Raw genomic sequence first — 26,861 nt, forward strand, 5'->3', positions numbered from 1 at the left:
CTCTTCTCTTCCATTACAAACCAAAGAGAATTGAATTTAAACATTGAAATCAAAGAAACACCTAAACATTCTAACAACTCAAACTTGAATTGTATGAACGTTTAGGCACTCTTCTCTTCCTCGTTGTTGTAGCACAAGGTCTAAGGTGAGTTTTGGGGGGGATGAGGAGTGGTTGGAATGGTTGGAATGAAGAGAAAATATGCAGAAAATGAAGGGATATGCACGGCAAGAATGGAGGATTTTGTGTTGTGTGTTGTGTTGTGAATGGAATGAATCATTTTTGTGTATGAATGCATGGGTTTTTATAGGGGGAATGGGAGAATATGTGGATGATTGTTTAAGAGTGAATGTGGCTGTTATGATTGAGAGTGCATGTGGATGAAATAATGATGGAAAAACAGCTAGGTTGTTGGTGGAAAGGCAAGGGAATACACGGCAAGGTGTTGTTGTTGGTGTGTGAATGCATGTGTTGAATTGGTGGTGCAATGATGAAAGAGTAAGTGCATGTGTGTGTGAATGGTGGTAGCTAGGGTGAATTATGATGAATGCATGTGGAATAAAGATGGAGAAGGTGGTGTAATGATGAAGTGGAATGGCTGAAAATGCAAGGGGGAGTGCAAGGCACGGCAATGGGTGTTTCTTGATGGTTTTGGGGTTGTGATGCATGTGAATGCATGTGGCTAAGGGTTGTTGATTGGGCTAGAGGTTTTGCATGGCTCAAAGGATTGTTTGATTGGGCTAGGCCCTTTGTTTTATGTCCAAAGTGCATACAAGGCTTTCAAATTCGTCCAACACTTTGGCTCCAAGCATATGATATCCATTCCAATCCCAATTTTGCTCCAAAATGCTCCAAAATGCATCTCTTTGCTTCCTTAGCCATATGAACCTAAAAACACACGAAAATGGCTTAAACTACTAAAACAACTATGAATTAACAACATAGATGCACGAAAACAAGCTAAGTAAGTCGCCTAAATATGCTCCTATCATGTCCCGTCTCAAGAAGGTTGCTAATAAGCTTGAGTCCAAGGAAGTGGATCTGTAAGGTGCGTTATCTGCTAGCAAGAACTTGAAAAAGGAACTAGATGAGCTGCATGGTGCTCATACTAGGCTTGTTGAGGAGAATGTGCAGCTGAAGAATGAGAAAGCTAGTTGCGAAGTGGTGCTTGCTTCTTGTCAGGCCAATTTTTACAAGCTTGGCTATGTAGACCATCTTAAGAGCAGGTCGTCATATTATGAGTTTTCCGAGAAAGACTTCGAGACCTTTTCCATTTCTCCAGTTGATCTACTTGATTTCTCGTTTGAGGCTGCCTTTGGTGAAGCAGTTGATTTCTCGTTCCAGGCAGGGGCAGTTGAGGATGAGCTGATGGAAGCTTTGATTACTAAAAACGGTGCGGATGCTGAAGGCATAGTAATCGAGGAACCAATGGTTGCGCATGCAGTCAAGGAGTAGTCTTTTTGCTTAGACTTAGAAATTTTTCTTCTTTTCCTTTTTGTTCTGCTTATTTGAACTTTGTTGGCCTTCAAGCCAGTTTATCAATTTGCTAGAAATTTAATAAACAGTTTTCCTTGTTTTGCTTCATCCTTCTGTTTCATCATGTTTTTTGCAAAACTTTATCCTAGGATATTCGGCTGGGTGAATTGCCTCAATGAAGCAGTCGATCCCACGTCGTCACTTAGGTTTTAGCTTTGTATTCGGGGCTTTTAGAGCTTTACCTGCAAGAGGAAAAATGCGAGATTTTTAACTTATAAAGCCGTTAGCCGGACTCATGTTTCCGCATGAAGCAGGTGATCGCGTAACTACTATAGTTGTGAATCTCGACTTTAGATGGCTTCATGAGCATTAGCCCTCCCGGGGTGTATTGCAAAATTTGTAACCTATAGGGCCAGCGGTCGAACACATGCTTCGCGTAGAAAGCAGAGGAGTTTGCATGGCCACTATGGTTGTATTTCGGCTTTCAAGTGGCTTCTGGAACCTTGGCCATCCCCAGGCATATTACGAAGTTTTTAACTTATAGAGTTGTTAGCCGGACTCATGCTTCTCATAGGAAGTAGAAGAGGTCCATGTAGCTGCTATAGTCGTACTTTGGCTTTGTTTCAACAAAACTTAAGCTGTAAACTGTCGGTCGGAAATGTTACTTTTAAGTAAGTAGACGAGTTCATGTAGTCATAGCAGGCATATGTCTCGGCTTACGGATTGCCTTGGGCTACCAGCCATTGGTCGTCGGCAGGGCGTCTTACGTATAGAAGCAAATGACCCATGTAACCACTTCAGGCATTGTACCTGGCTCTTAAAGGCGTTTTAGCGTAAGGTGTAGGCAAAATCGCACCTTAAAGGCCATATCCTTTCGAGTCCAACTTGATTTCGCAGGTTGCTTAACTAGTATTGCAACACTTTAAAACCAAGCCACTTCATGAAGATTTGCACGTCGAGGACGGACCATCTTGTCACGCGAATTCTTTCATAGGCAGGGGTCCTGCACTTAGCATTTCTTCCGGTTAGAGACCCGGGATCTCGTGGAATTGAATCCTTCAGTTAGCTAAGTCTATTCCAGGGGAAAAACTATCGTAGCCAATTTGGGAGTCGTCCAGCTCAGGTAGTCACTGTATTCAGGGGAAACTGAGCAGTCATACCACCCATCCACGTCTGGATATTCCATATTAGTTTACCCTCACATATTGGAGAGCACACGTCATGTTTGAATGGGCAGAGGGCGTTTTCTACTTGTCACAAGGGTAATTGAGGAATTAGTTTAACTTTTCGCACTGAAGCCCTTACACCATGTATACAGGGGAGAGGGTGTCTTCTGCTTGTCACATGAGTAGTTGAGGAATTAGTTTACCCTTTCGTGCTGGAGCGCTTACGACATGTCTGCAGGGCAGAGGGCGTCTTCTGCTTGCCACAGGGTTGGTCAGTTTGTTTATGCATTTAGCCCTGGCTTGTGAATAATTCCTTCAATCTTCATTGAAAATATAGGCTTTTATTAACTTTGCTCATAGGCAATAATGGCATAACAACTGATAATTCTCAACATGCGAGGTCTTGTTCGTCAAGCTACTTGAGTCTTTGAACTTTTTTCATCTTGAACGGGGTCCAAGGAATGGTGGGAGGTCACACGTAGTACTTTCTCAGGTTGTAGGCATTTCACTGCTTGTCAATTTCTTTTTCGCTCATAGTGGTGAGGGTGTAGCTGCCCCTTCTACTTACTCAACTAATTTTGTACGGACCTTCCCAGATAGGAGCCATCTTTTTGGAGCATTCTCGTCAGGCGGTGATGAAGGCTTTTCTAAGGACTAAGTCTCCTGGCTGGAACTGCCAGATTTTTGCCCTCTTGTTGTAGTTGGAGAGGAACTCCTGCTAATAAGCCGTAATGCAGGTGATAACTTATTGCGCTCTTCCTCTGCCAAGTCTAAGTTGGTAGCCATTTCCTTTTGATGTGATATATAATAGCACTCAAATTAAACCCTCTTGTTGACAATTGTAGTATAAATGCAAGTATGGATCGTTCTAGGCTGTGGATTAGGAGGGATTGCTAATCTACTTAAAACAAACTCAAAAACACAAAACTAGGCTTAAAAACACTTAACTAGACTCAAAGAACTCAAAACAGCACAAAACAATCAAATAGACACAAACTAGACTCTAAATGGTGATTTGGACGAATTCTAACTTAACTTTGACCCAAAAAACTTTAAAAACACAAGTTGGATAGATTATAGCTAATTTGACACAACAAAGTAAGGGGGATTGAGTTTTTGACGAATTTAAAGTAAAAATAAACAAATTTAAAAACTTAAACAACTTAGGACGAATTCAGGGAAAACTATGGGTGAATAGTTAGCTAGAGGGTCCTTCTTCACACATGACACACTTGCATACAAATTGACTTCCAATTGCTTTTCCAATAAACCATGAACTTCAACGCTCCAGATTAACCGTAAACAGCACTAATTAACCCTCAGATTTTCCTTAAGTCATCAAATTGGATGAAATACGCATCAACAACCAAATTATTCTTCAAAAGTTCCATACATAAACAACATAATAAAGATACAATCAAAGATCATTAAGCTTTGTAAAAATCATAAGCATTGACAAGGCATTCGTAACTATGAACAACATGATACTCCTGCCAGGAATTTACTTAACACGATCGTTACCAGCAACCTCCATTACTTGTGAATATAAGTTCATAATGATTATGTGAAACTCCCTTATATTCTAGCATCAAATTTATGTATGCAAACTAAGTGTGCACCCTCAATCAACATACAAGAATAAATTATCAATCACACAGTTAAGTAAATTGCATTCACGATTTATGAAATCACAGTTGGAATTAATCAATTTATATTGCAAATATAATCATGGTTTCAAAGTCTCTTCTAGCTAAAACAAGTTTAGCCTCTCATGTTCGCAAAACAAAGATAATTAAACTTAAACATTGAAAACAAAATATTGAATACACCTAGAAACGCTCGAACAATCTAAGCTTGAATGGCAAGCACGTCCCAGGGTCCTCCTTCTTCTTCTTTGTTGCGGCACAAGGGTGTGGGTGAAGGTTTTAGTGATGAAGTGTATGAAAGAATGGCTGAAAGTATGAATTGTAGTGAATAGATTCCCCAAAAGCTGCGACAATGCTCTTATTTATATAGGAAGGAAAGGGCATGGCTAGGAATTAAATTGGGAAAGGTTTAAGACTCCAAATCCTCCAAGAAAAGGGAAATAAATCAGAATCCTAAGAGAAAAGGGAAGGAAATCTGCGGCAAGCCTAGAAAGAAAGGGAAAAGGGGATACCTTACACGGCAAGGAAGGGAAAGGAAGGGAAAGGGTGCGGCATCCCTTTTTGACTGGGATTAGGGCTTCTAAAACTTATATTTAAGTGTCCTAAATTAATTAGGCACCCTCCTTGCAGCTGGGAAATAAGTAGGAAAATATTAGGATTGACTAAGTCAAAATAAGGAAGTTTGACTCATGTTTCCTTCTTTGTAGCTGATTTCTTTTCTTCCAAGTGTTGAATTAGTTTCTTCCATCTCTTTAGCAAATTCTTAACCTTTCTTGAACTTCAATTTCGTCCATCCACCTTGCTCCATGCATATGCTTTCTATTTCAAGCCCAAAAATGCACCAAAATACACTTTCTTACCTCTTTAGTCAATTGGACCTACAACCACACGAAAATAGCTTAAAATACTAAAATAACTAGGAACTAACAACATAAATGCAAGAAAACAAGCTAACTAAGTCGCATAAATATGCTCCTATCACCTTTTCGTTCTGCTCAAAATTCGGCAGTACAGTGTTGATGCTTGGCACCATGACGTTGGGAGGAATGATCGCCTCAGAACCATACACTAGGGAGAATAGAGTTTCGTCGGTTGCTCGTCTTTTGGTGGTGCGATATGCCCGTAGAACACCAAGGAGCTCGTCTAACCATTTGCCCTTTTTGTCTGAGAGGGTCTTCTTAAAGTAGTCGAGGATGGTTTTGTTGGACGCCTCAGTCTACCCATTGCCCTACAAATACCGAGGCATGGACATATGCTGCTTGATGCGATATTTTTCAAAGAACTTCGCCAAGTCTTTGCCCACGAACTGTGGACCATGGAGTGTGGGATGCCGAAGCGACAGATGATGTTCTTCCATATGAAGCATTTTATGTCCGTCTAGGCAGTTGAAGTCATGGGTTCGGCTTCGACCCATTTTGTGAAGTAGTCGGTCGCTACAATCATCATGCCTCTTCCCCCAGTGACAAGCAGCATTGGTCCTAATAAGTCGATCACCCACTGCATGAATGGCCAAAGGCTCGTCTACGGGTGGAGTTCGCTGGTAGGTAGTGCAAGCACGGGCTTGAAGTGTTAGCAACTGTCGCACCTTTGTACATACTCTTTGGCGCCTTTATGCATAGTTGGCCAGTAATAGCCAGCGTTGAGAGCTTTTTGTGCCAATGAGCGGCCTCTAGAATGGTTTCCACAAACACCTTTGTGGATTAAGCTAAGAATCATCAGGTCATCGGGAGCTACTAGGCAGCGGAGATGTGGTCCTGAAAAGAATCTTAAAACGAGGATGTCATTCCACATATAGTAGCGTGCTGCTATTATCTGGAGCTTCCTAGACTCCAGTTTGCCCGCGGTGAGCGTTCTATTGATTATGTAATCAATAATGGGATCTTGCCAACTCAGGGTTATGCTGATCTACGCCACCTCGAATGCTGGTTCCTCATCTATGCTTGGCTTTTCCAAGTACTCGACTGGTATGGAGCCCCTGAGCTGATGGTCTAGCGCAGAGCCTAGGCTTGCTAATGCGTCTACGTGGGCATTTCTGCTCGTGGAACCTAAGTGAGTGTGTACACCTGGAACGTCGCTAGCTACTCTCGTACCTTCTCGAGGTATCGGGCCATCCTTGGATGCTTTGCTACATACTCCCCTAAAGTTTAATTGGTGATTAGCTATGAATCGGAATAAATTGCGAGCTTCTTCACCTCTAGGTCTTTAACCAATCGAAGACCTGCTAGTAGGGCTTCATACTCTGCTTCGTTGTTTGACACCTTGAAGTTAGAGTGATTGCCTGCTCAAGCATTGAGCCGTCCAGAGTAATGAGAACTAGGCTTGCCCTCGATCCTTGGTGGTTAGATGATCCATTGACTTGCAAATGCCAAAAATCTCCATCAGGAGGGGCTGGTACGGCTATGGCGTGCTCGGCTGCCTCCAAGGTATCTTTGGACTAAGTTGCTACATTTTTCAGGCTTGGGGTGAATTCCGCTACGAAGTCCACAAATGTCTGGGCCTTTATTGCCATTCGAAGTTGGTATGCTAGGTCGTATTGGCCGAGTTCCTATGCCCACTTCATCACTTATTGGCAAGTGTCTGGCTATGCAAAACTGATCGTAGTGGGTACTGGTCATAACGATGACCATATGCCCTTGAAAGTAGGGTCTGAGCTTCCGAGCTGCAACAACTAGCGTCAAATTTAGCTTTTCAATCTTTGGATATCTAGTTTTCGCATCGAGAAGAGCTTTGGATGTATAGAATACATGCAGTTGGGCCCCCAGCTCTTCTCGTATGAGGGCAGAGCTTACTGCTACTTATGATACTGCCAGATAGATGTACAGGTTCTTCGCTGCTTCCGATTTTGATAGTAATGGAGGTGACATCAGGTACCGCTTCAGATCCTGAAATGCTTTTTCACACTTATCGTCACACTTGTCCTTCTGCACCTTTTTGATTGCTTAAAGAAGGGCTTGCAACTGTCGGTAGATCGCGAGAGGAAACGATTGAGTGTGGCTACTCGTCCGGTCAGACTTTAGAGCTCCTTCAGAGTTGTGGGCGATTTCATGTCCAGGATCACTTAGATCCTTTTTTTACGTGTGTTTTGCATAGTATGACCGCTGTTTAGGGTCAAGGGAGATATGCTAGGCGTCTTCTTTGGGTTTCCATCCTGATTCATCTTCCAGGGCATTGTCAACCTTGACGTCATCTTCTTGACCTGCCTGCTGTAATTGCTATTTGGTGGAGGTAGAGTCGTCTTTCTGCACTTCAGCTGCTACTGCTGGGGTGAAAGACTTCTTCTTCGACTCCTTAAGAACTTGTACAGTGCATCTCCGAGACATGGCCTGGTCACTTTTGATCTCTCCGACTGCTCCTCCTGGGATGCGAAATCGGATTTTTTGGTACTCGATTGAGGTTACAGCTCCAATCATCACTAGCCAGGGTTGGCCCAATATCCCGTTACGATGAGATGGGTCGCTGGCGATCATGAAGGTCTACAATGATACAATCGATGGGCTGGTTACGTCAAGTGTGATAGTGCCAATGGTAGTTGAGGTGAGTCCGTTGAATCCGGTCAAGAACTCTACTTTGCATTGGATCGTGTTTTCCAGGCCCATCTTTTAAATGACTGACAGTTATAGGATGTTGACTGAGCTGCCGTTGTCCACCATAATTCTATCAACGATGGTGTGGGCCAGTTGTACAGAAATCACCAAGACGTCGTCATATGGAAAGTCTACTCCCTCTGCGTCCTGCTCGGTGAAGCTGACGATTGGTCCAGGTACAACATTTATGGCTTGAACCTGATAGACCGATCTCGCTTACTGGATCTTCCTCTTTTTGGAGTTATTGGTGGCCCCTAGATACTCGAATTCGGTAAAGATTCCGTTGATTCGGATTGTCTTGGTTGGGGGTTCGGCATCGACATTTGCTTATCACCTTGGCCGGGTAGCTGGTCTGTCGATATACTGGTCGCACTTGCCTTCTTTCACGAGCTGATCAATGTACCTACTCCATATGGTACAGTCATTGGTTGTGTGCCCAAAACCTCTATGGAATGCGCAGTACTTGGTCTGGTTCATCCTAGAGGTATCGCCCCTTATAGATGGCGGTGGCTTAAACCATGGCTTGTCCTTGAGGTGCAAAAGATCTAGTTGATCGGGACTGAGAACTTAGTGTACATCTTGGGCACTGTGCCTCCCTTTGCTAGGGACTGATCCCTGTGTCTGTTCCTGGCTTACTTTTGTTGTTAAGCAGTTTATCACTTGCCTTCTTCTAAGTTGGTTTCACGTCTTTGCGCGGCTGCTCAGGCGGCTTTTAAGAGCGTTTTTCCTCATCCCAAATGGAGTGTTTTTTTGCCAAAGCATAAGAGTTTGTCAAGGATAAGCTCTCGCCCATAATCAATTCTCTGAAAAAAAAATGATCTGCTAGGAACCCTTTTCGGAAAGTTGAGCATACGATGCTTTCATCGCATCCGACAATCTTCACCTTCTTTGCCTTGAATCTCCTGACGTAAGTGCGGAGTGACTCTTTCGGGTCTTTCTTCATGTTGAAAAGGTGGTTAGACTTCTTTTTTATCGAGCGGTAAGACGAATATTCCTTAGTGAAAACCAAGGAAAATTCGTTGAAGTTCCGGATTGAACGTGGCGGCAATGTGTGGAACCAATCTTAAGCCTCGCCTTGGAGCATTGTGGCAAAAATCTCGCACATGAGAGAGTTATTGTTGGCGTAGAAGGTCATAGCACTTCGGTAATGCATCAAGTGCCTGTTCGGATTTTCATCTCCCTTGAACCAGTGAAATATGACGGGTTGAATTTCCGCAATGGCTCCGTCTGCTCGATTGAGTACCAGGTGAAATATGGCGGGTGACCTACTCAGGTTGGCCACGTCTCCACCAAGAGCATCATCGGTAGTGTCAATGTGCTGGAATCTATACAGTTGCTCTGCTACGAGCCTTTGTACTTCCTCTTGGATTTGCGCATGGTGGGGCAGCAGAGCCTCGAGCTACCCCTGGTGTTTACCTGTTGGTCCATGTTGCTCTTTGGCATGTCCTACTTGTCTGTGTCGCAGTTGCGGTGCACGCAGTTCACCTTGTTCTGCTTACCATTGTTCTTGGCGGGGGCTACCAGTGGAACTTGAGCTGGACTACTTACGTGCTCTTTTCTGGGCATGATACGGCTGCCTACTCCGTTGCCTCGTAGGAGGATCTCCTTGTGGGCCTAGCCACGTGTGGACACTTCTCCCGGAATGTCTTGAGTATTTGTCGGAGTATGGACCCAACCTCGAATACACACTAACTCGTGAGCCGAGTCGAGAATGAACGCTTCTCGGCGCATCTAGGCGGGAAAAGAGGTTTTCCCGAGGACACAAACAAGAGTGCACACTACCCGAACACACGGTTCGTGGTAGGCTGAGCGGTTCTTTACCGAGACATCGCTGGAATGAATCACGTTCTTCTGCCCTTGTCTTACTTCGGGACACCTCGTCTGGGGCTCATTGCATCTCGATGGGCTAGAGGAGTTGGTTCACCAAAGTGGTCTGCTGTGTGAAGGCGCTCGCCATTTAGATTGGATGAGTCTGGATGATTGATGTCTCTATGTATGGTGGAAGTATAGTGGATTGCAAGTACAAAACTTGAGCCCAAAGCGGGCATTCTTGCAGAAAAATGAGGTGAAAATAACCCTGAATCGATCGCGGGACCTATGGTCGAAATCTGGATCGTTGGAGGTGGCCTTGAAATGAATTGGGCCACAAGTCGGTCGTCAAAACGGGTCGCGGGGTGTATTGGATCAGCGTCTGCTCGCCTTAGGCCTGCATAGCCGTGGGCCCTCTTGGCCGTTGGGCTGCTACATCATGGTCTGCTGGCTAGGTGGCTTGCGCTTGGGCTCGTTGAGCTGTCTGGCTAGCAGTAGCTGCGGCGTTTTGGGCTCGGGTTTGGGCCTGTTATGCAACAAGGTCTACTATCGCAGTGGGCTGGGCCTCCTGCCCATAGGCTTGGAAATGGACCTGGGCCTCCTGCCTAGGGTTTACCTAGGTGTGGCGCTGCAAGGGCAGCAGTGGTGGAAGTGGTGTCGTGGCCTGGTGGCCTTACCGTGGCTGCTAGGTCACAGTGATGGTGGTGACACGGCTCCACGACGGTGGGGCTCTTCTTGTTGTCGCATTGAGCCTTAAGGATTGCCGTCGTGGGGTTATATCCTCGTCTCCACTTTCCGGTCTAAATCCTTTTTCGTACGGGGTTCCGTTCGTCGTTTTTGAATTTCCTACCATGATATCATTTCTCCAAGGATTGATCAAGAAACGTTTCTAAGAAAAATTACTTGATACGACGTTTAAGAAATTCAACGTAACAGAAAATTCAAGAAACAAATGCGAGAGGCTTCTTCGAGTATTTTGAATCAACTCTCAATGAAAGCACCAATTTGTCGATGCAACTGTTTTCAGTCTTGACGAAAATGCACCTGCAAAACAATCAACACATTTGATCAGAGACCTAAGGCTTACGTGCCCACGAGGTGGTGGGGGGTTAGGTCTGTTAGATGAAATCAAGTTTCCTCTTTAAACAGAAACTCTTCAGTTGGTTTACTCCAGTTTTTCACTCACGCACCAAGCACTTGGAAGTTGATTATCATTATGTAAGGGAGAAGGTGATTCGTGGAGAGTTGCTAGTGAATTTCATATGTTCCCAAGATCAAGTTGCAGACCTATTTAAGAAAGGTTTGTCTTCTACATGTTTCAAAATGCTGGTGTCTAAGCTTCCAGTCGTTTCTCGTTCTGTTAGCTTGCAGGGGGATGTTAGACAAAGTCAAGTTTCCTTTTCAAAAAGAAACTCTTCAGTTGGTTTACTCAGTCAACAACACTTATCAAATGGAGGTTCTGTTAAACTCATTTGAATTTTAAATATTTTTTTTATCAGAATTAGTTATAGTATTTGAATTTCGAAATGTAAGCTTGTAAATAGGGTTTTTGAAACCTTGATGTAATCTGAAAAGTGATTATAAAAAGGTTGCTCCCTACGATGTTGAGTGTATGCAATCACAATGAAAAACCTTGTGTAGTCTTATAGCTTTCCTGCGTTTTTTACCTTCCCTGCAATCCTAGTTCTTTTAAGGTCAACGAATCTCTGATGCCTAAGTTAGTTTCTATGAGAGAGTAAAGTGTTTAGAGCTTTTTTAGGGTTGCCAAAAGCTCTGAAAATTTGGTAAAATATGGGGTATTTATAGGGATAAGGTTGGCCATAGTGTTTAATGGAGAGATATTCTCTAAATATTATATTAAATAGGAAATGATATCTTGAGATAATGGTATAATTATCCTTAATTTATTTAAATTAGGATTACTTACTTGATTAGAGTCAATCTTCAATTGGAAATGTATTAAAGATAGGATTTGGGTAATTAATCATTATATTTAATTCCTTATCAAAGGCAGGTGAGTTGTGGGCAGTCGTATTCAGCTGCTGAGAGCATCTAAGAAACCTGTCCATTTATTAAGGGCAATCTTGTCTTTCTTGAATAAAAATTCACGTATCGCTTCTAGAATTTTTAGGATTATTTTAGGCTCCACAATATGCATACTAGCTAGTATATATTCATATTTCTGATTCAATGTGCGTGCATATATATATATATATATATATATATATATATGTATATATATGTGTGTGTGTGTGTGTGTGTGGATTCATTAAAATGAAATCTCAAAATTATTTAAAATTCCCTTCTGATGGCTTTCAATGCCATTTCCATGTTCATCATCTTCTCAAGACCTCTTATAGGTGCTCAAGATAAACATAATTTTAAGTCCATAAAACGAATAATCACAAATCAGTCAAACCCATATAAAAATTAGTCACAGTGATCCCCAATAAATCACAAGTTACAAAACGAAATTATATCAAATGAACAATCACAATGGAAGACGAAATCCTAATTCTGCAATTCCACCAAACATTGAAACCCCATAATTCACAATTTTATACGCACCAAACCCTTGAAATAGAAGACCAGATCCTCATTCCTAAATTCCACAAAACACGAAAACCCTAAAACGCAAATCAAACATCACATAAATTAGGGAATCCACAATTTTATACCTGCTTATACTTCTTCTATCGCATTTCGTTCACCGTCTCAATGATGAACTCGGTGGAGAAGATGTTCGTAAGCTTGGCGCCGTAGAATTTGCTTCCACCGGTGGTCTTCTTCACTGTATCATCATAGTTGCTACTGGTCAGGAGGTGTCGGAAGATCAACTCCGAGACATAGACCCTCTCCTCTTGGTGAATCTTGACGGGAAACTCCAGTGGTGTTGTTGTAGACGCTGATGCAGTGCTGTTCGACGTCAATGGGCAGAGACAATGAGGACATGAGTGAGGGTAGTACCTGATGATGATTGAGAGCAAGTGAGATGGCGGAGGTGGTCACTGTTGGGGAAACGGAGCAACAGAAGAGGAGAAAGAGAGGGGGTGACAGAGCGTAGCAGAGAGATTTGGAAGGATAATAGATGGACAGAAGACTTGCCGTTTGAGGCAAAATCGAAAACTCATTGTTTGGCCCATTTTAATTTAACTGGTTTAATGTTAGACTTTGTTTAAATTATTAAATAAAGTTATCATATATATTTTTATTAAAATTCAAAGTCTTGAGACCTTTTTCATTAAATTTTTTTTATTTTTATTGTTAACACATCGTATAAAATATTTGTGTACCTAGCATAGCATTAGTCTTTTTTAGCATTACTCTTTTTACTTGTATAAAAGACACTACTCTTTTTACTTGTATAAAAGTGGCTACGAATCGTGCACGCGCCTTAGGCCATCTTCAATCGAAGGGTCCAGAGGGTTAGAAGGTAAAAAATAGCCTGAAATCGTCTCCAACCGAGGGCCATGCCAAGGAGCTCGTGGGCTCCACTAGACAAAAAAGGGCCAAAAAGCCAACTGGCCGACCCAAAGCAGCCAGCCAGCTGACCTCGGGTCGAGCTCCCATTCGAACCCCAACGACTAATTGACGTCAGTTACCATTGGTTTTTTAATATTTTATTTTTGGGCCAAAATATTTCTAAAAAATTCTCATTTTTCTTATAAATACCTAAGCTATTCCTACACCATTCCTCACAAAAATTTTCACCATTTCAATTCTCATATTTTCTTACCTCTTATTATGATATTTCCCTCAATTTTTTCAAGAATTTTCAAATTGCCTCATCTGCAATCAAGGGCAGGGTTTGGACCCAAAAAGAAGTTGAAGCTCTTTGCAGGGCTTATAGATGGGTGTCGAAAGATAGTGTGAGGAGGAGTTTTCAAACAAGTGAAGGTGTTTAGACTTGTGTGTCCAAAAAATTCTTAGAGTTCTACAAAGGCATCACTCCATCGAATACTCAAAACCACGAGAGTTGTTTTTCAAGATGGAAGAAACATCTTCAGCCGAGTTTGTACAAATGACATCAAGCACTGTTAGCAGCTGCAAGTAGACATGAAAGCGGCGCTAATTATTACGACAAAGTAAGTATTTTCACATTTTATTTTAAATATTTAATTTCATAAATTAATTTTCTTTTATTTTTGTAATTATATTTTCTAGGTACGCCAAGCGGAGGAATTGTATATGGAGGGTAGCTCGAAACCCTTTCAGTTTCACGGTTGTTGGGAAATTTGTAAAGGGTGAGTGTTATTTGAAGATCCACCTCAACATAAAGTAGGTACCTCCGACTATACTCCTACAATGACGGATAATGATGATTTTAGATATTTAATTGGGTAAAGTACAAAAAACTACCTCAACTATTGGGGTCACGACAATTTCATATCTCATCTTTTAAAATTGACAATGTCATACCGTATCTTACGAATTTGTGACAATGTCATACCTCCGTCAATTTTTCTGTTAGTTTTTCTGTTAAATGCTGACGTGGCAAGAGACAGGGACCACTTTCTATTAAAAAATTAATAAAATATTATTAAAAACTAAAAAAAAATTTAATATTTTTTAAATATTAAAATAATAAATAAAAGTAAAATTATAAAAAAAGGGTAAAGTACAAAAAACTACCTCAACTATTGGGGTCACGACAGTTTTATACCTCATCTTTTAAAATTGACTATGTCATACCGCATCTTACGAATTTGTGACAATGTCATACCTCCATCAATTTTTCTGTTAGTTTTTCTATTAAATGCTGACGTTGTGACATCCCGTCCCGAAATTATTTAAAACGTGCATGTGAAATGACATTTTTACCCCTAGTTCGTTTCGTTTACGCTTAGTGGCTGTTTTGAGTTGTGTTGGCATGTGTTGGGCCACACACACACCCTCTCACTCTCACTGTCTCTCTGTCTTTCTCCCTGTCTCCCTCCCGTGCTCTCTTTCCCTTCCCATTCCCCATAAACGTACGGACACACACACAACTCACTCAAATCATCACAGATCGAAGGAACCAAGTACATTTTTGAACTCGTGAAGCTCGTGCGAGTGCAACCATACCATTTTCAGGTGAGAACTCTAACGTTTTCACGTCGATTCGAAGTGGTCCGATTTGAGTACTATTCATGCAAACGTATTTTAGTAAGTTTTTGGGATTTTGAAGCTCATAGCTAGCTTGGTGGAGTCCCCAGGAGCTTCGGAGTAGCTCGTTGGACGAATTTGGACGTCGGAATCGTGGTTTTTGAAGTTGGGCGGATTCTAAGCTTGGTGACAGGTATGATCTAGTAATTTTTAGCCCTTAAAGTTTGTATGGACGTGTTCTACTAGTCTAGGGCTTCATTTTGGTTCAAAAATCGTGAGAAATGGTTGAGAAACGAGTGAGAAAACACGGATTGCAGGTTTTTCCAGTTTCCGGCGCTGGCGACGTCGCCGGAGGTTCGCCAGAGAAGGAGACGGAATATTCCGTCAAGTCTGACGGAATATTCCTGACGCCGTTAACGGAATCTGTCAAAACTGACGAAATATTCCTAACGGCGTCAGTTGACGCCGTCAGCGTGTCAGGCACGTGCCTGCGCGTGGCCGGCGCGTGTGGCGGTGGAAAATTTTTCTAAAAATTTGGGTGTGTTCCTGAGGTTGTGTAGAGCACGTTGGTATATTCATTTGTCCAATTTGAGCAATGTATGAGAAGTTATTACGAGAAGTTGGTTATGTGCTTTAAAATTAACGTTTCTATAGTTATTTCGCATATAGGTGATACGTATCCCGAGGACGAGCGTGGTCACTCGAGGCAGGGGGGCTATGACCCTTCCATATACCAGTGAGTGGGCTTTTGGTTTTCCGTATATACCTATATACTATATTTTCCCAGAATTGATTTAAATGTTTATTAGTTATATGCCATGCATTTCATTATCGTTGGTCGTTCATTGTGAGTACATTATTAGTTGCATATATATATATATGCATATTGGGTGCTGTGGACGCACAGGTAAGTGCCAGGTAAGTGGTATTCATGTTTATTTTCAGTAGTGGTTTGAGATGCTTAGAGAGCTCATAACCTGCACCCCCGGTGTTAGTGCTCCCGCCCAGAGTAGGGCACAGTCCTTCACGTGATGTTCACCTCCCGCACCACACGCTCAGCTTGGATCCAAGTTAGGTGCACAGTCCTGTCGTACAGACCACTTTAGGTGGTTCCGACTCGTAGGTGACCCGCGATTATTCGCACAGCCTTCACGTGATCGTAGCACTAGAGCGTATATATGTATTACACCCAGGCCTGTCATACAGACCACTTTAGGTGGTTCCGACTCGTGGGCAGGTTCAGTATTTGAGATTGAGATTTGAGCTCTAGATGCAGCCGTACAGGTCACGTTAGGTGACTCCGGCTGCCAGATTACATGTTATTGATATGATTATACCTGAGCACTTGCATATCATTATAAGGTTTCGACATGGCATATTATTGAGCACATGGCATATATTTGATCATGTTTGGCATATGTACTATGCGTATATTTATTTTCTGGGAAGTATACAGGTTTTACGGCGAGGGGTTAGAATGTATTTTACTAAATGGTTTTCAAAGAGCTTTGTTTTTGCCCACTTACGCTTTTGTTTTGCGCCCCTCCAGGTTCTAGTTGCTTAGCAGTTTCGGTGGTTTCCCAGAGGGCTTTTCCGGCATTTCTGACAGACACTCACCATTGTAGGGTCACCTTCGGGTGTATTATTGTCGCATCTTTTCTTTTGGACTGCTGTAAGCTTGCTCTGAACTTGTGTTTCACTTACGCTAGCACTTGTTTTAGTACTCTGTATACTAGTTTTTAATTATTCGTACTTTTGTAACTATTTTATTAGCTTCCGCACGTGCACATGGTTACGTCACCTCCGTGTGATGGCCAGCACGCCCTGATCTCGGTCGGAGTGTGTCAGACGTGGCTTGATTTGGGACCTATTTTCTAAAAAACAATTATTTAATATTTTTAAAATATTAAAATAATAATAAAAAGCAAAAAAAAAAAAAACCCTCATTTCGTCCCTCCCCTCCCCCTCGTCCCTCCTCTCTCCTCTCTCCTCCCTCATTCCCCCACATCCTCTTCCGCACCCATCTTCCCGCTGAAGGGATCTGGTTTTTTTTTTTCCTAGTTTGCAGGTGGGAGAAGAGTGTGGGTGTGGGTGTGGGGGGAAGACAAATTGGATTTTTTTTTTTTTTTTTTTTTTTTTTTTTTGGGATTTGCAGGTGGGGGAAGAAGATGAGGATGGGGAAAGGAGAGAGGAAGGAGGAGGGGGGAGGGGAGGGACGAAATGAGGGGTTTTTTTTTTTTTTTTTTTTTTTCCTCTACTTTTTATTATTATTTTAATATTTTAAAAATATTAAATAATTGTTTTTTAGTTTTTAATAATTTTTTAATAAAAAGTAGGTCTCGAATCAAGCCACGTCAGCACTTAACAGAAAAACTAACAGAAAAATTGACGGAGGTATGACATTGTCACAAATTCGTAAGATGTGGTATGACATTGTCAATTTTAAAAGATGAGGTATGAAACCGTCGTGAAGCCAATAGTTGAGGTAGTTTTTTTTACTTTACCCTTTTTTTATTATTTAATTTTACTTTTATTTATTATTTTAATATTTAAAAAATATTAAATTTTTTTTTAGTTTTTAATAATATTTTAATAATTTTTTAATAGAAAATGGTCCCTATCTCTTGCCACGTCAGCATTTAACAGAAAAACTAATAGAAAAATTGACAGAGGTATGACATTGTCACAAATTCGTAAGATGCGATATGACATTATCAATTTTAAAAGATGAGGTATGAAACTGTCGTGACCCTAATAGTTGAGGTAGTTTTTTGTACTTTACCCTAAATTTAAATTGTTGTAGTTTTTAAATTTTAGTTGTAGTCTTTAAATTAAAATTGTTGTGATTTTTAAATTTAAATAATAAATTATGTTTAGCTCTATGATCCTTTGGCTTTCGGTTGGAAACAGTTTTTTGTGATAGGGGTAAAACGAGCCCTATAACTTTTTGGTCCTTGGTTGGAGATAATAAAAAATATAATTCTGTATTATTTATTAAAATATTAATTTCTTGAAGAGCCAGATGGCTAAAACAAGCTCTTTTGACTATTTTTTTGGTGATAGCCTTGGGACTTAAAGCCCCGCGGCCAAACACGAGAAGACAGCCGAGCCTGCGTTGAACAAAATAAACTGCAAGGGAACGAAAGAGTGCGAGAAAGCAGAAGAAAATGAGCAGCGAGGCCAAAACCAGTGGCACAACTGCCGCCGGAGGAGGAGGAGGCGGTGGTGGAAGGGGATTTAGGGCGAAGATGGAGCACTACTTGTACAGCGGTGAGAAGAAGCACGTATTTGCAGGCCTCGTTATTATCAGCGCCGTCTTTGCCGTTCCTTGGTACCTCATGAATCGAGGTTCGTATCTCTTTACTTCTCTTTCGATTTATACGCCGCCGTTTTGGGGTTCTAGTGATTACAACTCCGAATTTAGTTTTTCGAATTTTCCTACCTTTTCTTGGCAACCAAACACTGGAAATGTGTAAATTGGGGATCATTCGAAATCAATTTTCCTGGAATCATTTGAAATTTGTAGCAGTTTCGTTGGTTCCTGTTAATCGATTACGCGGGTTGAGTCTCCTTGAGATGTATTCAGTTAACAATTAGGTTTGGATTACGCTATCTGAGCAGTGGAAATTTCTATTAATTTGCATTTATGAATTAATTTTTGCAATTATTCTTAAAAATTTGGGGCTCCTGTAACTTCATCAGCATTTTGTTCTGCTCGTCTGTTGTGTGAAAAGATAGGGCTGTTTCCCACAGCAGTATGCGACTTTGATTTCACCATATTCTTGCGCAATACACGTTAACGATTTCATGGCAGTTTCTTTTGTTGATATCTGAGTGTAAAGCTTTGATTGAATGGTTACAACGCATGATGTGCCTTGCAAGAGTGATTTCAGACTCCGTTATCGGATTTTGTTTCGGTTACCTGTTGATATTGTTAACCATGTGTTTTGTTATCGGCCAAGTCTAATTCCATTTGTGTTCTCCCTCCCTGTAGGGGCAAAGCACCAATCTCATCAAGATTACTTAGAAAAAGCTGATAAGGCAAGGAGTGAAAGACTTTCTTCAGGGACACCCGCCGCCGCTAAATGATTTCACGAGTTTTATGTTGAAGGTGTGTAACTTTACTCTGGTTTTTCATAATGGTTGCAACTTGGAAGGTGCAATAGGTTTTTTTGTCTTCCTCGACCCGTTTTCCAGAAGAGTGGCTTCTCATGATCCTTGAGGAGTAATGGTTGTTCTGTTTACTTTTGTTTTGATAAATACAAATTTACGGTTATGAGGAATCGTTATGAATAATTAGGTTGTGTTTCTTGTCATGTTGAGGTGCATCCATGATCCTTCCATGTCAGGAATTCCTTTGATTTCTAACTAGCAAGCAATACGCTCTGTTTGTTCTCATATGGAGCTTGCATTTTATGTAAACTTTGGGTTAAATACTCGAGTTTCCAGACTGTTGAACCAAAACAAAGAATTCCTGCATCAGTTTTATTAATTTTGTTGACTTGCACTCCGAGGTGTGGGTGTCGAATTTGTTGTTCGGTTGATGTAATTGATGTTTTTAACGTCGCGAAGGGAATGGAAACTGGTTTTTTTCTCGGGAATTTTATTCGGACAAAATTTCTCTTTCTAAACCCAATTTATAACTTTCTTTACGTTGAATCTCCGTTTTATCCCACATACAAAATGCATTTAGAAAGGAATAAAAAAAACGAAAAAGAAACCCAGCCAAAGTCACCTCAGACATTTGACTCACCTCATCCCATATAGAAGCAGTACTTCAACATCATAACAAAAGAGCAATTAATAGATACCATCGAATTAAGCCAATTTGTTTGGGGCGGTGCCATTGACACACCTCCGTTTACCTCCACACGCCCCTTGTTAATTTTTGTCACAATCTTCATCAAACTATTCGATCTTATTGTTGAAAATTAAGAGGTGTGTGCAAAACCTTAGTTCTTCAGATTGCCTATTCACAAAAATTCAACTATTTTGTGACAAACCAATTTGAGGTTGAAACTCGGTGAGCTTAAATCATTCAACACGAATGGCAAACAGTTTCTGCAGTCGAGGATTGGAGAGGGATTGTTTTAATGGAGGTGTGGGTATGGGGTAATCCGAGGTTGGTTTTTCTTTTTAAAAAAAAAAAAACAAACGATATTATCTACATTAAGTGAAATGAAGTGGACTTAGCATCATAATCAGTAGGTTATGGCTTTTTCTTTCTAGACACAATTAGTACATTGGGGGTAAAACAGAAATTTCAAGGTAAAAAGTTATAAGTTGAGCTTAGAAAAAGAAATGTTGGGTCGGAACAAAATTTCTCTTTCGATTAATAAGAGAAACGTACATAGAGGATAGCAATAAATTGAATTTTCCATTATCCTTGATTGAGTTTTAATTTTACATCTATAGTTGCATCAGTCTTCGATACTTGAAGAACCACACAAATGCAGAAAATATGCAAAAGCCAGTTACTCCTGTAATTATAAGTACCCACTGAAATGCAGCAGGCTCATCAAACATCGGTATTGTGAAGTTCATCCCAAAGATTCCGGCCACAACCCCAAACATCGCAACAACAAACGTCGCAGTTGTGAGCAGTAGCTCGAATTGAATCAGCTGGTTTCGAACGTTATCCTGACAGAAAAAACCTTTCTTTTGTTAAATTTATGCTCCCCCAATACAAACAAAATTTGAGGAAACTAGGGCAGAAATTAATCATCCAACATCTTTGTTATCTTCGGCCAAGGAGCAGCAGAGTTAAATGACTAAGAACAGATAGAGAGTTGCTCAACAATTTCAAGTATTCAACCCGCCTACATTCTGAAGAAACGTTTCAGTAAATAATTGCCTCAAACGGAAATATTTGTAATACTCAATGTGTGTGTGTCTCCGTGTTTTTTTTCTCTCTTCCTAGGTTCAGGTTACGTTGAACAATGTTTTAGGCAATATTGAGAGACATTTATCCGCAAGAAAAAATTAAATAAATAAACAAGGCACGTACCAGTTGAATGTTAATGAAATCTTCAGTGTCGTCAATGTACTCTTTCAACTGAGACATGGCAGAGAAATGATATAAGCTTGTAACCTTGTCAAGTTAATATGACAAGGGAATGATTAGATTTAGTCATTGATATATATAGTAGTGTCAAGTTCAATTAAACAAGTTCTATACTTACCGAAGTCAGCTTATTCAGGGTGCTATCGATGACGACGAAGTATGCTTCCAGCAACATCTCAAGCTCTTCTATACTCTCTGTAGCACTATCTGAACTCCTCATGCTTTCATGTCTACTCCTTGCAATGCTGAGGCTTTTCTCAAGCTTTCGGCCATTGGGAGGTGAAGATACAGGAGAAACAGGAGCAGAAAGAGATGCACCATCAGTAGATCTGTACCCCATCATAGATTGATCGCCATAAAATGCCGACTCCATGCGACTTTTCTTCTCAGTCAGGTACATCTCAGCCATATCTCCATCATCATCCATGAGCTGCTCTATTTCATCACGAACCTAAACAGAGGCAACTCAAACATCGGAATGAAGTTTTGGGGACATTTGGTGGCTTAAGCATGATGAAGCTAATAAATGAGATAAAGATAAAGATGCAATACCTTCTGAACTCTCCGGGTCAAGGCAACAAGTCTGCTTTTCAAACGACGAGCACGTTCCAAGTTCAGTGTACTGATCTTTGACGTGAGCTCGTCCAGTAATGGATATGCTTCAATTTCTAATTCGGCTGCCTATACAATACACCATTAATAAATGAGTCGCTAACTCGGAGAACGTTTAGCCACCAAGGAGTCAAGGACACGATCCAAGTTCATACTTCAAACTACGGATGGTGTCTTCCAAAATTGTGTAGAGCATTAATGATCAATGAGCATACTGGAAATATAACAAATCCATGTAAACAGAGGACAGTAAGTCCGTTGAACACTAAAGCTAGAAACTGAGAAACAAAAACAAGTAGTTTTGTTTTGACAAAAACAGCTCTCCAAGCAGAAAAATAGCAATAATTGGCATTTCTTGAACTCTGAAAGATTAAAAACGATGCAAAAAATTGAAAAAATAAAACATCAACGTACAAATAAATGCAATATCTCTTTTAGCGAAATGGAAATTGCTGTAATGAACAACAATAAACAAAGAAACTTTGTAATTAATAGCATCTGTCAATGTTTGGTATATTACTCCCTGTGGAATTTCCCCAAGTTTGCAACTCTAAATTCTAAAGTGCTGAAGTATATCTAAAAGGAGATGCTAAACGTTAAACTACAAGTAAAATACAGGGGGACAAATGAATAACTCATTTCTTGTTTCCCAACTAAGTCTGCACTGTCTCATGCCCACTTACCAATGCTAGAGAAGGGTGGTGCTGATTTAATTTGAAAAGGCTCACTCGACCTCCCGTAACTTACTAATTATTTATAAAAACGTGAGCAGTAATTGCATAACTACAAGTAACAGGTACATCAGGCATGATAATTATTTGGTCCTATAATCCCATCCTAGACTTGCAAAATCATACAAGTTGTGTTATTAATTCAGATATCACAGCAGATATTTTTCTACTTAATTCCAATATGATCACATAAGTATACATGGATTGTAGAAGGATAACCAAACAAAACAACTGTGAATAAACGGAAAACTATTTTAATGACCATAATCATAATGATACAAAGAGTCAACAGCAAAAGATTATTCAAATCATCATTGTTTTTCACTGTCTAAAGCCTCGTGTTTTCATTTTGAAACAACACACCACAGATAGCGCTATGTTGAGTGCTTGATGAATAAAATGTAAGGCACACAAGGTCATCAAAGTAACAAGCACCAGGTGCTTAGCTCCAATCATCACAAAAAAATTTAAGCACATAACCGGCTGTGGCAATTCGGCAAGTATCATTATCAGTCACCAATAAGGCACCGACCTCAAAACTATATACATCGTTATGTAATGGACTGTCTTTACAAGTTCACTGACTTTCGGTATCCTCAGCAACTTCATCTCTTCAACTAGTGAACGAGTACAACCATAATATTGTTTGGCATCCAGTAGAGACAAAGAAAAGCGGAAAAAACAAAAAACAAAAAAAAAAAAAAAATTATCTTAAATAATAACAATCTTTGGTATTACAATTCTACCTGGACAAAAGGGTACACAGAACCCTTGACCTATCACTGTAAAATAAAAGGCTAGTAGAAGTATGATTCAACATAACCTAGTATCCCACTAAAACAGAGAACATTTTTGCATTTGACGGACAACACCAGATTTCAATGACCAAAACATGATATATAACGTAAAAGATTGATGATATATACTTGAGCTAAACAAAATGTGACAGATATGGTTATTTTGGTATGCACTCAACTTTTCTGTAATTGCATAGTTATCCGTTAAAACACCTATAATGCAGAATCCGATCAATTTTTAGAAGGCAAAGTTATCCAAATACTTTTAGAAATATGCACTCAAAGAAATAGTCATCATCCACATCTAGTAATAAGGAGAGATAGCGAACCTAAATTCTTGTGCTCCTTTAAATACCTGAGAATCGAGAAATGTACAGGCAGCCTCAAGAGCAACTTCTAAAGCCCTAAACTCAAAGGGCAAATAATCAGGAGATGTGCTCCCAAACACACTATCAAAATTTCTATTTCCCCTCAGCCGATTTAAGGCAGAACCATCAGACTGCCAAACATCACCTACTCCATTTGTTGTTAATCTTCTCTGAAGCTCCACCACATACTGTAATACATAGCTATCAAGGGAATTCAAAAGTAGAACCTCATCGGCCGTAATAATACATCGAATCTGCTCTAGATTAACTACAATAGCTTTCTCTCTTCCAAGGATGGTTGAAGGATAAACAAATAGAGGATCAAGCAGCCGTAGGTCACGGGCAGGAAGATCACAACGACGCATCATAGTGAACTTATCAACCTCAATGATCTGAGAATTGCCAGACGTATCAACACGAATCCAGGACCGAAGACCCTGGCCCCGCTTCTTCAGCCCCAGAACATCCACACTTTGAAAAGGTTGCCTTCCAAGTGCGGATGGTCGATAAGATGCTTCGCGAAGGTTTACAGCTGAAGCAGGTTTTGGGACTTTTGGTGGAAGCAGCCTTTCTTTGAGGTCCTCCATTACCTATGAGCTCTCAGTGCTGCAACATTAAAAACCAAAAAAGCTTTAATTGCAATATTACACTTGTCTATATACATACAAGTACCGGGGCCAATGATTGCCAGGCCTTCTTGATTGAACAAAGGGAAACAAATTCCTCACGCCCATTTCGGTCCCAGAAATACAGAGGTGTGAGGAACCATTTCCACCATAAACGAAAGCACTTTCATTTTATAGTTCGTGTCTGCTAGATATGATAATTATCTGCTGAAAGATTATATCTTAAAGGAAAAATACAGAAACCCAATTAATAAAACATCATCAAAATTCCAAGAGAATAAATTATGGGATATAAGCATATGATTCAACAAAACCAAAACCATACATGGAAATCCAATACCAAAACTTGAAGAACTCCAATCCCAATCCCAATCCCATCCTAGTTCCACCAAAACAAAAACGAAAGCATCAGCAATCCAAAAGTTACAAGCTTGGCTCAAAGTCCACAATCCCAGTTTCCACAATATAAAAACACATAAACGGCATACCCAGATAAAATCTTGGTTGCTGCTAACAGCTGGTGGTTTTTGATGATCGTCAGAAGCTCAGCTCACCACTGAACAATTCTTGTGGACAAAATTGAAGAATCGATTGGCCTGGATAAGAATCCCAGCCCTAGATTGAGGAATCGAGAGGATTTCGGCATGCCCAACCAAGTTGCTAATTGAAATTCGCGGCGGGCGTATCAGGTGGTTTGTCTACTGGTTCGTTGGAGGAGGAACCAAAAGAATCACGGGAAGGGTAATGTCCTGGAGACAAAATCCTTCACTTTCAAAAGGTTTAATAATAATTAATTTAGGTTGGCTTTTTTTTTTTTTTTAAGAAAACTAATGAAAATTTTGAAAACTTTGAGTTTCAACGTAACAACATAAAAAGTAAAGTGAATAGTACCAGATTTGATTTTTTAATGTAAAAATATGATTTTTCGTTAAAGTGAACAGTACAGAGAACTTCCTTTTTTTTTTTTTTTTTTTTTTTTTAACAAACAATATTATTTACATTAAAGGTAAGCTTAACATAACAATATACTACCAATAATATGGTCCAAATTTATCTTTGATGAGAATCGAACCTAAAACCTCTCACTTACAAATGAAAAATAATACTACTAAACTGAAGTACTAAATAGCAATTAATTTAGGTTTTGATTTGTACAAAAGTAGAAAAGAACGTGAGTGAGTCGAAACTACTAACGTGGGTTTGTAATTAAGCAGGGCGTGATTGGTCATGGCGGAGTCTAAGTTGGGTGGATAAAAATGGGGTGCGAGGTTCTATCAAACACGCTCTACGCTACTCGAGTTAGTAAGGATTGAGATTTTCTCTGGGAAGGTGAGTTATTCTGCTATGCTCTATGTTTCTTTATTTTGTGGGGTTTTGGTTTCATTGCATGCTTCAGTTGCTCTTTTTCTCTTTTGCTGTTCATACTGCCGCACGTCCTTTTGATGGGTGATGTGTTAAAGTTATGCCCTCCTACAATTGAACCAAAACCATTGCTCTTTTTCTCTTTTGATGATTTCTAATTGTATGAAACTTATGTAGTTCAAAAGATGATACAAGCTTTGAATTAAGTAGGCAGAGTCCGAGAGTTCAACTTGCGTGACTACAAAGAAATTGTCTGCGTCCGCATCAGGGACAGCGGAGCCAACGGCTTCGGTGTCTCCCATTCTGACATTGTTGCTAGGGTTGAATAGGGTAAAGAAGAGATCGTGACCGTTTCCGCATGAAAGCCTTTTTGGGCTTATGGGTGACAAAGGGTCAGCGTTGGGCTCAAGTAATTTATCGAGGCTCGGAGTCGGCGATCAGAGTTTAGGGTCGGGAAGTGGGGGGAAGAAGAAGGAGGTTGCGAGTCAGAGTAGGATTGGGTTTGGGATGGGAGGGTACAAAGAGGAGGGAGCAAAGGGAGGGAGGGATGGAGGACGAGGGAGTGAGGGGAGGAGAGATGATCAGAAATCTAGGGAGAAGAAGAAGATCGGCAATCTAGGGAGAGGAGAGAGAGATTTTTTTTTTTAATTATTAAATAAAAAATTAATAATTTATTAATATATGATATATTAGATTGTGATTCGACCCATAGTTATTAAATAAAAATTTATAATTTATCAATAATTAAATTTTTTTTTATTTCAGTTGATAAAGGAGTGGACCCCGCTACTACCACGTTATCATTTAACAACCAAATTGACAAAAAATATAACGGAGGTCTGACATGGCAGCGAATTCATAAGTTAAGGTATGAAATTGCAATTATAAAATATAAGGTATGAGATTATGATTCGATATATTGTTGAGGTAATTTTGTGTAATATCCCCAAATAAAAAAAATAAAAAAAAAAAAAAAAAAAAACCAAACTCTTTTTGTGGATGATAGATACTTGTCAACTATCATAGATTTTAATTTTTCCAGAGCTTTCTATCCGCTTTGGATTTACGTAAGATTCCATTAGAGAGAGGAAAAGACCTCTCGACCGCGACCGGAACAAACCACTTCAGGGACAGGAGCCGGAGCCGGAGCCGGAGCAATCAGGTGAGGAGGATCACAACTGCAGGATGGGGCCAGAGCTAGCCAATTTTCATTTTAAATGTATGATAGTCTTCAACTGCAGAAAAGTAGTGTGGAGAACTAGTAAGAATTGTGTCTGCCATCTAATTTGTAACGCATGATGAAATTGTTTAACATTCTACATTTATAATATGTTCATTGATACCAATATACCTGCTAAAACAAACGAACACATTATCAGCCCTTTCCCAGTCATCAATCCTCCAACACCAAATTCCTCACTTTTGAAAAAATTTAACAGATTACCGCTATGGACAGCATATTCATGTTCCATCCATTCATAAGCTTGGGGTAGTAATATTACTCGTAATGATAAAAGAAAATTAAGGAGAAACCCAA

The 26,861-nt window shown here is 40.3% G+C and overlaps 2 protein-coding genes and 2 long non-coding RNA genes across 6 annotated transcripts; 1 reads left to right on the forward strand and 3 right to left on the reverse strand.

The window, feature by feature from the left end:
* Positions 1–4,319: 4,319 nt before the first annotated feature.
* LOC148694400 (uncharacterized) lies at positions 4,320–9,774 on the reverse strand. Its single transcript, XR_015966156.1, has 2 exons — positions 5,269–9,774; positions 4,320–5,164 (listed from the first exon to the last, which is right to left on the reverse strand). It is a non-coding gene; the product is annotated as an uncharacterized LOC148694400 (long non-coding RNA).
* Positions 9,775–10,565: 791 nt separating this feature from the next.
* LOC148694401 (uncharacterized) lies at positions 10,566–12,795 on the reverse strand. Its single transcript, XR_015966155.1, has 2 exons — positions 12,358–12,795; positions 10,566–10,723 (listed from the first exon to the last, which is right to left on the reverse strand). It is a non-coding gene; the product is annotated as an uncharacterized LOC148694401 (long non-coding RNA).
* A 5,043-nt stretch (positions 12,796–17,838) lies between these two features.
* LOC137740359 (uncharacterized) lies at positions 17,839–19,292 on the forward strand. Its single transcript, XM_068480229.2, has 2 exons — positions 17,839–18,112; positions 18,759–19,292. Exons 1-2 carry the CDS (start codon positions 17,932–17,934, stop codon positions 18,851–18,853), a joined length of 276 nt encoding a protein of 91 aa, XP_068336330.1. The 5' UTR covers positions 17,839–17,931; the 3' UTR covers positions 18,854–19,292.
* A 776-nt stretch (positions 19,293–20,068) lies between these two features.
* LOC137739317 (magnesium transporter MRS2-1) lies at positions 20,069–24,759 on the reverse strand. Of its 3 annotated transcripts, none has more exons than XM_068478873.2 (7): positions 24,451–24,705; positions 24,288–24,341; positions 23,324–23,942; positions 21,381–21,509; positions 20,947–21,279; positions 20,772–20,819; positions 20,069–20,404 (listed from the first exon to the last, which is right to left on the reverse strand). In XM_068478873.2, the coding sequence occupies exons 3-7, from the start codon at positions 23,921–23,923 to the stop codon at positions 20,174–20,176; spliced, it is 1,341 nt and encodes a 446-aa protein (XP_068334974.2). In that variant the 5' UTR covers positions 23,924–23,942; positions 24,288–24,341; positions 24,451–24,705; the 3' UTR covers positions 20,069–20,173. The 3 variants fall into 3 exon arrangements, 2 of the variants coding, with proteins under 2 accessions (XP_068334974.2, XP_068334973.2); XR_015966732.1 differs by lacking the exon at positions 24,288–24,341 and adding an exon at positions 20,495–20,590 and having other exon boundaries at positions 20,267–20,404; XM_068478872.2 differs by lacking the exon at positions 24,288–24,341 and having other exon boundaries at positions 24,451–24,759.
* Positions 24,760–26,861: the final 2,102 nt, after the last annotated feature.

The sequence above is a fragment of the Pyrus communis genome, chromosome 9 (assembly GCF_041283825.1).
Source record: "Pyrus communis isolate YQ-2024b chromosome 9, ASM4128382v1, whole genome shotgun sequence".
In the NCBI taxonomy this organism is placed as follows: Eukaryota; Viridiplantae; Streptophyta; class Magnoliopsida; order Rosales; family Rosaceae; genus Pyrus; species Pyrus communis.

What these genes read in the sequence shown, in the direction of transcription:
- LOC137740359 (XM_068480229.2), top strand. Translation starts at nt 17,932, where the DNA reads ATGAGCAGCGAGGCCAAAACCAGTGGCACAACTGCCGCCGGAGGAGGA. An exon ending in TTGGTACCTCATGAATCGAG is followed by an intron (nt 18,113 to 18,758) that starts GTTCGTATCTCT and finishes CCCTCCCTGTAG; the next exon opens with GGGCAAAGCACCAATCTCAT.
- LOC137739317 (XM_068478872.2), bottom strand. Translation starts at nt 23,923, where the DNA reads ATGGAGGACCTCAAAGAAAGGCTGCTTCCACCAAAAGTCCCAAAACCT. An exon ending in GTACATTTCTCGATTCTCAG is followed by an intron (nt 21,510 to 23,323) that starts GTATTTAAAGGA and finishes TGTATTGTATAG; the next exon opens with GCAGCCGAATTAGAAATTGA. An exon ending in TGACCCGGAGAGTTCAGAAG is followed by an intron (nt 21,280 to 21,380) that starts GTATTGCATCTT and finishes GCCTCTGTTTAG; the next exon opens with GTTCGTGATGAAATAGAGCA.